The 13,968-nt window shown below is 44.3% G+C and overlaps 2 protein-coding genes across 2 annotated transcripts in view; both read left to right on the top strand.

The window, feature by feature from the left end:
- Positions 1 to 2,543, top strand: part of Gcc2 (GRIP and coiled-coil domain containing 2) — a 41,298-nt gene extending 38,755 nt beyond the window's left edge. The window contains 1 exon segment of the mRNA XM_050140719.1: positions 1,041 to 2,543. Within this exon segment, the coding sequence (XP_049996676.1) occupies positions 1,041 to 1,111 (71 nt within the window). The 3' untranslated portion in view covers positions 1,112 to 2,543.
- Positions 2,544 to 11,612: 9,069 nt separating this feature from the next.
- Positions 11,613 to 13,968, top strand: part of Lims1 (LIM zinc finger domain containing 1) — a 113,935-nt gene continuing 111,579 nt past the window's right edge. Inside the window, exon 1 of the mRNA XM_050139703.1 lies at positions 11,613 to 11,771. Coding sequence (XP_049995660.1) covers positions 11,740 to 11,771 — 32 coding nt within the window. The 5' untranslated portion in view covers positions 11,613 to 11,739. The remainder of the gene's footprint in view (positions 11,772 to 13,968) is intronic.

Here is a 13,968-nt window from a genome sequence, read left to right as displayed (position 1 = left end):
AACCTGGGTTCAATTCCCAGCACCCACATGAGAGCTCACAACTGTAACTCCAGTTTTAGGGTCCCCAACATCCTCATACAGACATACATGCAGGCAAAACACCCAACACACATAAATAAAATATAGCCAGGCAGTATTCTCAGCACTTTAATCTCAGCACTCAGGAGGCAGAGGCAGGTGGATCTTTGTGAGTTCGAGACCAGCCTGGTCTACAAGAGCTAGGTCCAGGACAGGCTCCAGAGAAACCCTGTCACAAAAAAAAAAAACACAAAAAAAGACATAAATAGGGGGCTGGAGAGATGGCTCAGTGGTTAGGAGCACTGACTGCTCTTCCAAAGGTCCTGAGTTCAATTCCCAGCAACCACATGGTGGCTCACAACCATCTGGAATGAGGTCTGGTGCCCTCTTCTGGCCTGCAGACATATACACACAGACAGAATATTGTATACATAATAAATAAATAAATAAATATAAGAGAAAAAAGACATAAATAAAAAATAAGAATGAATTATTTGTTTGTTGTGTGTATCTGTGATATGTGCCTTGTGCATCTTGCCATGGCACACACGTGGAAGTCTGAGGACAGTTTATGGAACTTGATTCTGTCCTTTCACCATGTCGGCTCCTGGTATACAACTTAGATCATAGGCTTGGCAGCAGGCATGTATTTTGGCATAAACACTTTGAATAAATGGCGCCCTTAGCAACAGCAAAGTTCAAGGAGCTGAAGAGATGACTCAGTGATTAAGAGCACTGGCTGTTCTTTCAGAGGACCTGGGTTCAAACAAGCACAGGGCAGCTCCCAACCAGTTGTAACTATGCCGGGGAACCTGATGCCCTCTTCTGGCCTCTGCAGGTACCGCAGCAGGAAGGTGTTGCACAGGCAGAAGAAATACTCATACACATAAAATAATGTTGATAAATTTTAAAAGTTCTGTAAGGAGCAAAAGAAAAAGAATAGGACAGAGATAGTAAATAAAACATTTTTATTTTATTTTAGATTTCACATTGATAATATTTAATAATTTCCTTTTTTAAAGGTGAAGAAGAAAGTGCTTCCCGTTCCTCTGGATGGGCATCCTATCTGCATAGCTGGTCTGGACTTCGGTAGATTGATGGGAAGAGAATGCTTTATTAACTCAACAGAATTCATTTGAAGGAAAAGTGGTTATTATTATTTGATCAGGAAGTGTCCATATCTGTTCACATCCCCTGATGATTGTATATATGTATAGCAGATGAATTTAGACTCTCAACTTGTAGTAAAAGGACAACAGCTTGAAGCAGTGGTACCAGTCGCCCACAGCCCTGTGACTCGGCACCCTGGCCTCAGTCTCCGTGATCTCCCGTGTACAGAGAAAACAGTTTATTCCTGTACTCTGGAACCCCAGGAGCCACTCGTTTCTAAGTTGTACTGTGAATTTTGAAAGTGATTTGAATTTTGGTACCATATGAACTGGAAAGTTTAAACTTTTAAAATAATGTTTCAAGATTAAGGAAATGCTTTGTTGGGAAGGTTGACATGTTTATTGCGGGATTATGAAGTATGTATGCTAGCTAATTATGAGGCTAAGTTAAATTGCAGTTTAGTCCGTTGCTTTAAAACTCCCCCTCCCCCCACTTGTTATTTCAAAACTTACCCTGGTACTGGTGATAGGACGCCGACCTTGAATAGATGGGCCCACCTCAGGCAGATGTGTCTCTAGGCTCTAGTGTGCTGCCATCGCTCCTAAGCCAGGAGTCTGTTTGAGAATTCCCTGCCTCTCAGAACAGTGACTGTCTGACTCAGCATTAAATACACATGAACCTGGTGCTTCCAGTATTGTTCAGGTAGCCTTGTTCCCCAAGCATGACCCCGAGAGGGCTCAGGCTTACTCTTGGTGAATAAGGCTAGCTGGGGATGTGTTACTTGCCTTTATGTCTCTGAAAATAGTCCATTGACTAGATTAAAATTGTGCTCTTAAATCAGATTTGGGGATTATATTTTAATAATGCAATTCGTTAATAGATAACCACATAGTGCTCTCTGGAGTTCTTAAGTGTATGGTTGATTCTCAATTTTCAGTCTCAGCTAGAACCCTGACTGTGTATGTCAGTCACTATGAACATTAGTTTCCAACCTGGTTTAGCTGGTTTGCTGCTGACATGTTGAATTTGTTCTCTTAAAGCGATTATCTCTCAGTGTTCGCCCCCCCTTGTTAGAACAGACCTAACTAGTGAATGTATTGATTAAATGCATCTATCTCAGAGCTGACTTTAGAAGATGAGTATTTTAACTTCATAAACTGTGAATATGAGTATGCCCAGTGGCATCTGATGTAATTTTAGTAATATTTAAATAAATTCCACTTTTTCTTTGGGCCTACTACACCCTTTGAAGTCTGTATAAACTTGTTTTGAAATCTAGTCTGTTCATATGAATGTAATAAAAATGCCTTTTGCATGGTAAAAATTACTTTGATTACAAAAGACATATATGCTTTTTGTGACCAGCAATAAGGAACTATCATGATTGATATTTCTATTAAATGCATTTAACTGTATATTCTGTTTCTCTGACTATCCTTTTCCTGTTAAGCACTGTCTCTTTGGAGTTTTGAATCAGGCTGTGAGGTGGAGTGCAAACTCTTGGTGCTGCCTGTCCGGGGCAGGACCTAGTGGACCTTAAGACAATGTCTTACACAGACTGAGCTACTCAGCAGGCTTTGACAGAAAAATTCCCTTCATCTCAGGGACTTGAGGCCAGCCTACTGAGACCACCTCCCGTCAGCCTCTTCAGAGAACCCAGGCAGCCTGGCATGGTGGCACATGCCCTTAATCCTAGGATGCCACAGTAGGCGGATCTCTACAGCTTTGAGGCACCTTTTTCTTTCTCCGAGTCTAGATTCTGTTGCATCTGCAGTCATTTTTCTTTAATGCCTCTTTGTGACTAGTTTCACGTCTCATGTCTACAAGGTTCGCCCGTGTTATAGCAGCTGTTAATACTTCATTCGTTTTCATTTTTCAGGGAATTCCATTGTACGAGTCACCGTTTTTATCCATTAACTTACAGACATGTTCATGTTTCCAGCTGTTGGCTGTCATGAAATTTGCTGCTACACCATTTTGCATAAAAGCTTTTATGTTTTCAGTCTTTTTTAGAGAAATGCCATTTGCATTTGCTTGCTCATTTTTAAAGTCCTGTTAGTTTTTCACGTCACTTTTTTTCAAGTATATTTATGTGTTCAAGGTAAGTCCTCTGTCAGCTGTATGTTAGCAAATATTTTTTCCTATTCTCTGATTCTGTGGAACAGAGTGCAGAGCTAAGCCACTAGACACCAGGCAGTGGTGGCACACACCTTTAATCCCAGGACAGAGCAAAGCAAAAACATAATTGTTGCTCCTAGCAAGTAGGAGGATTGCCTCTTGCCACTCTATATGTTTGGTGGGAAACTTCCCACACTGAGAGCAATCTGAGAATGGATTTCTCTGATGGGAATGACTTTTAAAACTTCTATGGGATGTTAGACTTAGATTTGAGTAGTCAAGTTGGTTTTGGAGTTAGTGCCAAAAGTAACCTGGGGAAGAAAGGATGTATTTGGCTTACATATCCTGATCACAGTCTATTGTGAAGTGAAGTCAGGACAGGAACCAAAGCAGAGCCCATGGAGAAGAAACATTGCTCACTGGCTTGATCTTCATGGCTTTGGCTTGTTTAGCTTTCTCTTTGTATGTGTGTGGCTATTTCGTTTGGATGTATGCCTGGGCACCGTGTGCATGCAATGCCAGCAATGGCCAAAGGTGTCATCCTGTCCTCTAGAACTAATGTCACAGTCAGTTGTGAGTGGCCATATGGGTGCTAGGAGTCAAACCTGGGTTCTCTGGAAGAGCAGCCAATGTTCTTAACTGCTGAGCCATCTCTCCAGCCTCAGCCTTTCTTATACAACTCAGAACCACCTGCCCAGGAGCAGTACCATCCCCAGTGGACTGGACCCTCATATCAATTGTTAATCAAGAAAATACTTTTCAGATATACAGACTCAGTCAGTAGAGCATAAGACTCTTAATCTCAGGGTCAAGGGTTCAAGTCCCACATTGAGAACCATTTTTAAATGGAGGTTTTTCTCCTACCCACCAGTTCCCAAATAACCACTTAGAGGTTTATGCTAATTATGTTTGACCAATGACTCAGGATTATCACTACATTTAATTGGCCCCTTTCTATTAATCCACGTATCTCACGTGTCCTGTGGCTTACCAGTGCTCAGGCATCTTCCAGGAACTATCTGTCCTTAGGCAAGGGACTTGCAGATCAGAGGCTTTTTTGTCTCAAAAAAAGGAAAAAAAGTTAAGTCTGTTGGACCTGGAGCAATGGTTACCTCTGTTCTGGTCTGAATCCCACCAATAGAGAATAAGACCACTACCACAATTAAAAGCCAAATTTGGAGCAAGCTTTAATTAAATACTGGCCAGGTAGATGGGCTCTGGCCAGGTCTGCCTTTGGATTTCCAGAAAATGGCCCTGGTGGCCTTGAGTCACCGATTACCACAGCCTAAGTATTTCCCAGTAGGTCAAACGTACGTCCTGACTTACTTGCAGCGATCTAATCAGGGCAAGCATACATCCTGATGTATTCCCTGCCTGTGATCTCCCCCCACATGTGATCAAGCCCATTTGGTGCAAATGGGTCGTGTAAATTTATCCAGGGGAGTGAAAACTTGTGACTTGTTATCTCCCATAAACAATAGCCTCCAGCATTTCAGGAACTGTCTGTCCTTGGAAAAGGGGCTAGCAGGTCAGAGGCGTTTTTGTTTCTCCTTTCCTGTAGCTCTCTAAGGCACAGTAATTAAAACTTAAAATGTACCTATGCCTCTCACACTGGCAGAGGACTCAGGTTCAGCTCCCAGCACGCACACTGAGGCTCACAACGGGGAAATAGCTCCAACTGCAAAGGATTCTACACACCCTCTTCTGGTCTTTTTGGGCACCCACATGATTTACATCTATACATTCAGGCAAATACTTATACACACAAAATAAAAGCATCTGCATTAAAAGAAAAATGGGGCTGGAGAGATGACTTAGCACTTTTTTTTTAAAGTACATTCATTCATTTATTTATGGGGCTCACAGCATGGTTTAGAGGCCACAGAACAAGTCGTGGGAATAGATTGTCTCCTCCCAGGTCATCAGGCTTTGCAGTGATGGGCAGTAATTTCCATAGCCATTGTTGTTGTGGCCTTTGTTTAGGTTTTTGTAATTGTTGGTTGTTTTTAAATTTTATTTTATGTGCCTTAGTGTGATGGTGTCAGATCTCCTGAAACTGGAGTTACAGACACTTGTGAGCTGCCATTGTGGGTGCTGGGAACTGAACCCAGGTCCTCTGGAAGAGCAGTTAGTGCGCTTAACAAGGTGCGTCATCTCTCCAGCCCAATCACCGTTTATTAATAGGGCCAGTTCTTTAATGTGTGTGTCATCCTTGTGCAGGGCCATCCCAGTCTTCATGGTGTTCCAATGTTAGCATAGGTGCTACTGAATACTGTGTTTCATTTTGCTCTGTTTTGTTTTTTAATGACAAGAATTCTCACTAGGGTAAGATGGAACTTCAAAGTAGTTTTACTTTGCATTTCCTGGTGGATGAGGATGCTGCGTACTCTTTAAAATATTTGCCGGCCATTGGGGAAACATAAATATTTCTAAGTCACGCAAGTGACAGTTGCGATCTTCCACACTGGCAAAAGTGTGGAAATGTCTCTTGTCTAGAAGAGTGCAAATTCTGCTGCTGTGTTCATCGAATCTTTTTTGGCACCTTGGAGAAGACAAATGCTTGGTTTTATTTATTTGCTTAAATAGAATATAATTTTTCTAAGTAATGCTATGCTCACTACTACTTAATCTTTTGTTTTGTTTTGTTTTGTTTTGTTTTGTTTTCCTGTTAGGGATAGAACTCAGGACCTAGTGCATGCCGAGCAAGCACTGTACCACTGAACTGCACCCCATCTCCTCACGGCTTCTCTACATGATATCATACAGGACACAGATAATGCACTCCTTTCTTGCTCTTTTTCTTAGCCAAGTAGTTAAGAGAAGGTCACATTCCCTTGAGAAGCCTCTTCATTTCAACTTTGTGTTTACTTGTATCAGCTTTCCCAAGGAAGTGAGTCTATTAACAAACTCCGGAGGTCCTGATTTCACAATGTTACATTATTCAGCAATGCCTTTTTATGGCTGCTTGTCTCAGTGGGAACCTTACTCCTCGCAGAGCTGTGATATAGGCCATCAGAACAAAGATGCATAGCTGGGGTTTAGCTAAGGATTACATTTCAAAGAAAGGGATCTCTTTTTTTGAGATTTATTTATTTTTATTTTATGAGTATTTGCCTGCATGTATATATGTGCATGGAATACAGATCCGATGGAACTCAAATTACGGGTGGTTGTGAGTGGCCATGGGGTTGCTGAGAACTGAGTCCAGGTCCTCTGCACGGGCAGCCAGTGCTCTTCCCCTCTGAACCACCTCATGCGTGTGTGCATGCATGCCACGTGTGTGTGGAGGTCAGAGAAGCTTTAAGATTTGGTTCTCTCCATCAGCCATGTGGGTACCAGATCAAATGTAGGCTGTATCTGGCATGCACCTTTACTGCTCATCCATCTTGCCAGCCCTGGAAAAGCTTTTCAATATTGATTTGAAAGAAATAGCTTATAAACCTGGAAATTGGTGGTTGAATTAGTATTGTACTCACACTGGTGGTGTGTTCACCAACAGCGAGAATAAGAACACTACCACAATTTGAACCAAACTTGAAGCAAGCTTTTTTTTATTTTAATTGGAGTGCATCCAAGAGCTGGCCAGTGACTGCCTCCTAAGTTGGGTTAAAGAGATCAGTCCCTGTCGGGTGGTGGTGACACATGCCTTTGATCCCACCCAGCACTTAGGAGGAAGAAGCAGACAGATAGATCTGAGCGAGTTCGAGGTCAGCCTGGTCTACAAAGCGAGTTTCAGGACAGCCAGGACTGTTATATATAAAAACCCCGTCGCAAAAAAAAAAAAAAAAAAAAAAAAAAAAAAAAAAAATAAATATTAACCCTGAATCCATTTCTTGGGAACCTTTTAAGGAGTAAAATTACAAGTAGTTTTATAGAAGACAGATAATGGGGCAATAAGGAAAAAAATCTCAAAAAAACGTGTCACTCTGTGATTAGGAAGGGGTAAGGGGCAGTATGGTATTCTCAAAAACAAGTCAAGGTCATGGGGAGGAGAAGGTCTTATTCCAGGAGACAGAGAACTCAGCTCTTACAGTAAATAGACTTATTTTTAACATCTGCTTTCAAAATGGAGTCGGGCAGGTTCCTCACCTCCAGTGTCGTCTGCTGTCTGGAGAGGTAATTGAAATCAGTGAAACACTTGAAGGAAACCTGGGGCTCATCAACAAATTTCTGTTCTGAAGATGGTTGGCTGATCAAGATGACACCGAGTGACCCTTCAGAGCTAGATGAATTGCAAGTGAAGAAGCCTATGAGAAATACAGGAAATCCATAGACAGTTGACCATGGCACACATCTACCCACGAACTCACAAAGATCTGCCCATCTCTGCCTCCCGAGAACTGGGACCAAAGGCCTGCAACACCACTACCCGGCCTGGCAACCAGGTCTTAATACCTTTTAGGCATGGTCCTGTCAGCCCCCGGGGAGGAGCTGACCCCTGGCAGAGCCTTCTTTGGGCAGGGTCTGGAGAGGGCAGCTCCAGGGAGCTGCTGCTTCTTGTGGTCAGGGCAGGGTTTGGAATGGGGTCCCCGAGCTGGAGATCCCTAACATCTTGAATGAGTGGATGATAGAAGACTTGAAATAACTTTTAGCAATACAAATGGGGGAAAACTATTCTCAACAGTGCAACTAAAGAAAGTCTCCAACTTCCTAATAGGTGCAGATAAATACAATGTACATCTTTTAATAATTAAAACCATAGACTTGGTATTTAGACTAAAGGCTAAGTTCTGGTGTTTAGAATTCATGTGCTCATCTCTGGTAAAAAAAAAAAAAGGGGGGGGGGCTAATGCTGAGTGGTGGAATGACTTACAGGCTGCAGTCCATCTAATCCAACAATGGCTAGCTGTGAATTCTTGGAAAGCCCAAGAATCTAGTAGTTGCTCCGTCTTGAGCCTTGCTCACATGAGGCATGTGTCTTGGCTGGTCTTCTATATATGCTGGAATCCCGAAGAAGTAAGCTGTAATTCCTGTAAAGGAAAAGGATGTGCTGACCAGGAGTGAAAAAGAAACACACCCTTGCTTCTTCCAGAGGCTTCCAGCGGAAGGTGTAGTCCAGTTTAAGGTGTGCCTTCTAGCCTCAAAATCTGGATTAAAGATGTGTGTCTTCCAGCCTCAAGATCCGGATCACGAGTGTGCCCTCCGTTTCTGAATTGTAGTTCATTCCAGATACAGTCAAGCTGACAACCAAGAATAGCCATCACCGAAGTGCTTATGAAACTGCGTGTAGTGACAGGTCACCCTTTGATCCCAGCACCCACCAAGTGGATCAAGGCTAGCCTGGTCTATGTAGCAAGTTCTAGGCCAGCCATAGTTACGTGGTGAAATCCTACCTTTAAAAAATAGTGGTCATGGGACTGGAGTGATGGCTCGGCGGTTAAGCGCACTAGTTGCTTTTCCAGTGGACCTGAGTTCAATTCCCAGTACCCACATGGTAGCTCACAACTGTCTACAACTCTAGTTCCAGGGGATCAGATGCCCTCACCTACAGGCAAAATATCAATGCATTTGCAATAAAAAAAATTAAAAAAAGTAATGGTTATAAAAATCCCATGTTTCAGGATAACAATGGAAGTCTCACATAATATTGTAACTCACTGTCTTAGTTACTGTTCTGCTGTGAAGAGACACCATGACCAAGGCGACTCCTATAAAAGTGTCTAATTGGGGTCTTGCACACAGTTTCAGAGGGTTAACCTGTTCTCATAATGGTGGGGAGCATGTGCTGGAGCAGTAGCTGAGAACTTTGTATCCTGATGGGCAGGCAGCAGGCAAAGAGAATGAGACTGGGCCTGCCCCAGGCTTTTGAAACCTCTAAGTCTACCTCCAGTTAGACATCTTCCTCAACAAGACCGCACCTACTCCAACAAGGTCCCACCCCATATTCATTCCCAACAATCCATCAGCTGGGTTCACTGCTGAGCTATTTCTTCAGTTCCACAAAGAAATACTGTAAATGAGGTACTCAAAATAAATACTGAAAAATGAAGTCAGACTGGGTTTTTGTAAACTTCACTGATCTCATATGTGGTAGTGTGGGAGTGAGTAATGGGATTCTTCACGCACAACTCAGTGGGGTGGAATTTTAGGAATGCAGTGCTGTCCTTTTCCCAGAAACATCTTGTGCAAACATTCTCCTAGTCCAACGTGATAAGGATGGGACTAAGGATGTAGCTCAGTGGTGCAGTCTTTGCCTTCTATACATGAAGCCCTGGGTTCCTTTCTCAGGGTTGTAAAGACCCTTTGGTGTTCAGAGAATGTGATGGCTAATACTGGTTGTTGATTAGATTGCATCTGTAACCATCTAAAATATAACCCACTGGACACTCCTGTGATGGACTTTTTTTAAAAAAAAAGATTTGTGTATTAGGTATACATAATAAGTATGTGTGCCTGCATGCCAGAAGAGGGCACCAAATCTCATTATAGATGGTTGTGAGTCACCATGTGGTTGTTGAGAATTGAACTTTGGACCTCAGTGCTCTTAACCTCTGAGCCATCTCCCCTGCCCCAAGATTTTCTTTTTTTAAATCAGATTATTTGAAGCCTAAATGTGGGCAGCACCTCCTGGTGGCACTCAGATACAAGGACATGGGTGGAAACTTAGTTTTTCGCCTATTTGCCCTCACTCTCCACCCTGTTGTGGCGTCACTTGGCTGATAACTAGCTTCTTTGGACAGAAGACAAGCAGCTCTCAGGACCGCCCCAGGCCTTCAGCACCAGACTTGGACTGCCAGGACATCTTACCTTGTGGACTGAGCAACTACTGGATTCTTGACTTCTTCAGGATGAGTTTTTTCCTATTATAACAAAACCAGAAGCAAGTATAATAAAACTCAGTGCTGAAGCTATAAGAGTTATCTAATTAGTCTGTTACTTGGGGGCAGGAATTAATTTCTCCTGCCTTCTTATCGCATACTTATCTGGTAGAGATGAAAGAAGATGGAAAATAAGGGGAAACAACATTTTTAAGTATTTATTTTGAATACATTCTTTACAATAACTCTTTGTGGGGCTGGAGAAAGCTCAGCAGTGAAACATATCCTCTTGCAGAGGACTCCAGTTTAATTTCCCAGCACCCACACGGCAGCCCAGGACCACCTGCAACCCCAGTTCCAGGGGATACAGTGCCTTCCTCTAGTTTCTGAGGGTACACAGGTGGTGCACAGATATACATGCACTCATACACATAATTTTAAAAATGTTTGCGTGTGCTTTGTCTGTGTGCACGTATGCACATACGTGAAAGACTTCCAAATATCAAATTTTGTTTTTAAAGGCTGATTGTTGACAGCCATAACAAAAATAAAACTGTCACGGAGACATCCTTTTTTATCCTGACAAACTGTCAAGTTGAAGAGTAAGAAATTCAATCCCATGTTTTTCCGGGTTTTCTTTATGGCAGACATTGGTCAACCACAGTAGAATCGCTTGGTGAGTACATTCCACAGACGGCATCACTATGATGAAACTAAAAACCACTAATCAAGAGGCAGCCAGTTTTTACCCAACTATTCCAAAATAGCAGCAAGATTTTCTTTTTCTTTGGGAAGCAATTTTTTTTTAATTCTGTTTCGTTACATTTATTTATATTTCTGCGTATATGTGTTTGGCAGGCAAAGGAAAATTGGAGATCGTTCTCTCCTACGAGGGCCCTAGGGATTGAACTCCTGTTGACTCATCTTGCAGGCCAGGCCCACAAAGTTAAACATCTATCAAGAGTACCCTAAACATTCCAAGCTCCCGCAGACTGGAAGTGGCCAACCCAGATGTGACCTCCACCCCTGGAAGGCTGACTTGCATGACATCCTCCTTAGGATGATCTCGGGACCTTCGCAGGGTGGGTAGGACGCTGTACAGACCCTTCGCCCTGCAGAAAGAATCAGGCGGTCCATCTGCCAAGTTGAGTTAGAGCCTCTAGCCAGTGATACTCTTGCCCCGTCTTTTGACCATGAGTCACACTCTACCAAGTGTTCCTGGCGGGTTAGACTCTGTGTACTTCCAGGAGAGACCAGGAAACCCTCAGGACACCCAGAAGCCTCTCTGCCTGCAGGGAGCCAGGGAGAAACGCCTACAGCCAAACTTGGAGAAAGCAGGCTCAGCGCCAGGAAGGAGGAGGAAGGAGTGGAACTGGTGGACGGAGGAGGAGCTCTGACGACCCAGCACCCCGCCTCACCGATGCAGCTCTCAGCCCGCCCCCGCCGGGCTTCGCCCCGCCCCAGCCCGGCCCCTCTCCGCCTCCGCCCCGCCCCCCGGCGAGCCTAGGCCCGCGCTCTCCGGGGCGTGGTCAGCGCCGCCATTTGCCGGCGGCTACCGGCTCGAGGCCACCGCCCGCCCCGCCCTCCTCGCAAGCCCCGCCCTCCCCTCTCGCCCCGCCCCCTTCCTGCCTGAGGTCGGCCCTCCAGTCGGCAGCTCGCCGGGGCAGCGAGGGAAGAGGGTGCGGCCGCAGCAGCGGGGACGGAGGCACAGGCGGACGCGGCGTGGACGGCCGAGATGCTGGGCGTGGCGGCCGGGATGACCAACAGGTAGGGGCGCGCGCGCGCTCCGGGACGGCGGCTGCCCGAGCCTCGCCAGGCCTGGGCCTGGCGGACGGGCACCTTTGCCGCCCGCGCGGCCTCCAGCTGGCGAGAGGCCCGGACACGCGCCGCCCTAGCCTGAGGCGGGAGAGGCCTTCGTGGTCCTGCTGAGCTGTCCTGTGCAGCCTCGGGGTGTGAGGGCAGATCCTGTCCCAGAGCTTGGTTCGTGGTAGTTCACCGATTGGAAGAACGGGGCAGAGAGGGTCTCAGGACCACGCAGACGAATACATGTGTTGTCTTAAAAATGAAAACGGATGTGTGAAATATTTACCCATTGAATAATCCGTGGTATATTAACATGCATGACGCATTTCAATGAAAGTAGTATACCCTAAACAGAAAAGTTAAGACGAACAACCTATTAACATATTTTACAAATCCTACCCGTGTCTGGCTTTATAGAAAAGGCAGCTGCATTCTCGTTTCGCATTGTCTGTTGTGGTGTGTTTTGAATGAACTATTTAAAGGAAAATTTGGTCCTAAATGGATGGACAGTTTGAAGAGAAGTATGCTGATAGTTTTTTCCAAATAATTGTGGGTATTCTTTGTGACTCCGCCAGAAGTTCAGAAGATTGTTTCTTAAAGGCTAGTTTTGATGTGAAATCCGAGCTCACGGTTACATAAAATTCCTCAAACTGCCTTATATTTGAATGGAACTATTACTCATAGTAACGGCTTTGTATTGGCTTGCGGCATTAAGGAAGGTCCCAGATGCTAACACATCTATTAACGTCTCTAAATGACATTCATTAGACTCAAACTCAAGAGGTGATTTTCCAACATTATAACTTTCAGTGGAAATCGTGACTTTTATCATTATCAACAAAGTATTGTCAGTTGTTGTCCCCAAAATTCAGTTTCAATAAAATGTCTACCAAATGGAAGTCTAAATCACCATGGATGTCGTGTCTGTTATTTTGCTGAAACGGTATTTTCAAGAAAAGGGCTTCCATTTGAGCTCAGTGCTTAACATAGCATCTGCTTTTCCTTGAGATGGTCACACTCCTTTGGTATGGAGCAGAAGCATTTTATGCACACTTAACCACTGAGTTCCAGGCACCAAGGAAGACGATCACGGGTTAAGCATTTGTACAATGGACAGTTATTGCATTTGCCATGGACATTTGTCACCGAGAAAGCTGTGTGGAGTATTAAGTCGATCGGGAATTGAAAATATACGTAAGCTGTAAAGAAGAATGGGTATGCAGAACAGGATATAGTGGTGTCTGCGTAGGACCCTCGAGTGTGTCTCTGGTCTAGTGGCCTTCCCTGATCCCATCCCCTACTCACCCCAGACCTCACTCACTCTTAGACAGGCTTTGAATTTGTCAGTGATCCTCCTGCCTAACTTCTTGAGTGCTGGGGTTACAAATTTGGCGGCCGTGTGTGCCATCCGCGCCGTTTTTGTTTTTTCGGCATTACGGATATCCACATCGGTATCATGACGTCTACAGAACTGACGTTCCTTTACACAGTCAGACAGTTCACCGTTCCTCGTGTCCCCCAGCTCTTGGCAACTGCCATTCTGCCTCTCTTTGGATTTAGCCTCTGAGCGCCTCGGTTAAGTGGGATTGTAGTTTTCGCGGCCTGTGCCGTCGCTTGTTTGCTGAGCGGCTGTATGGGTCTGCAGCCGTTTGTTGCAGTCTTATATTGCTGTGGATGTTCGTGTGCAGGTTTTAGTGTGAACATATGTTTTCCCTTTCTGTGAAATAGATGGCGAAGAGGATGCACTTTGCATATTGTATGGTAATTGTATCCCCAGAGTGACTGTACTGGTTCATCAAGGGCTCTTAAAGGGAAAATGACGTTCTTATCCTGTATGTAAAGAATTTGGCTAAACTCTCACTGCCTTCAAAGTATTTTTTTTTTGTTATTTTTAATGAGATCTATGTGTGTGAATTTGTGTATGAGTGTGTGCATGTGAGTGCAGGTTCAAAAGAAGCCAGAAGATCCCTCTGGGACTGGAGTTACAGGTGGTTGTGAGATACCTGATGTAGGTGCTAGGAATCAAACTTGGGTATTCTGGAAGAGCAGTGTGTGTTCTCAACCACTGAACCATCTCGCTCCACTCCCAAAGTATTTCTTCTTCTTCTTTTTTTTTTTTTTTTTTTTTCCGAGACAGGGTTTCTCTGTGGCTTTGGAGCCT

The sequence above is a fragment of the Alexandromys fortis genome, unplaced genomic scaffold (genome assembly GCF_014885135.2).
Source record: "Alexandromys fortis isolate MF-2015 unplaced genomic scaffold, M_Fortis_MF-2015_v1.1 scaffold_9, whole genome shotgun sequence".
NCBI lineage: Eukaryota > Metazoa > Chordata > Mammalia > Rodentia > Cricetidae > Alexandromys > Alexandromys fortis.
The sequence above is the reverse complement of the archived record's forward strand: the minus strand, read 5'-3'. Positions and strand labels throughout refer to the sequence as shown.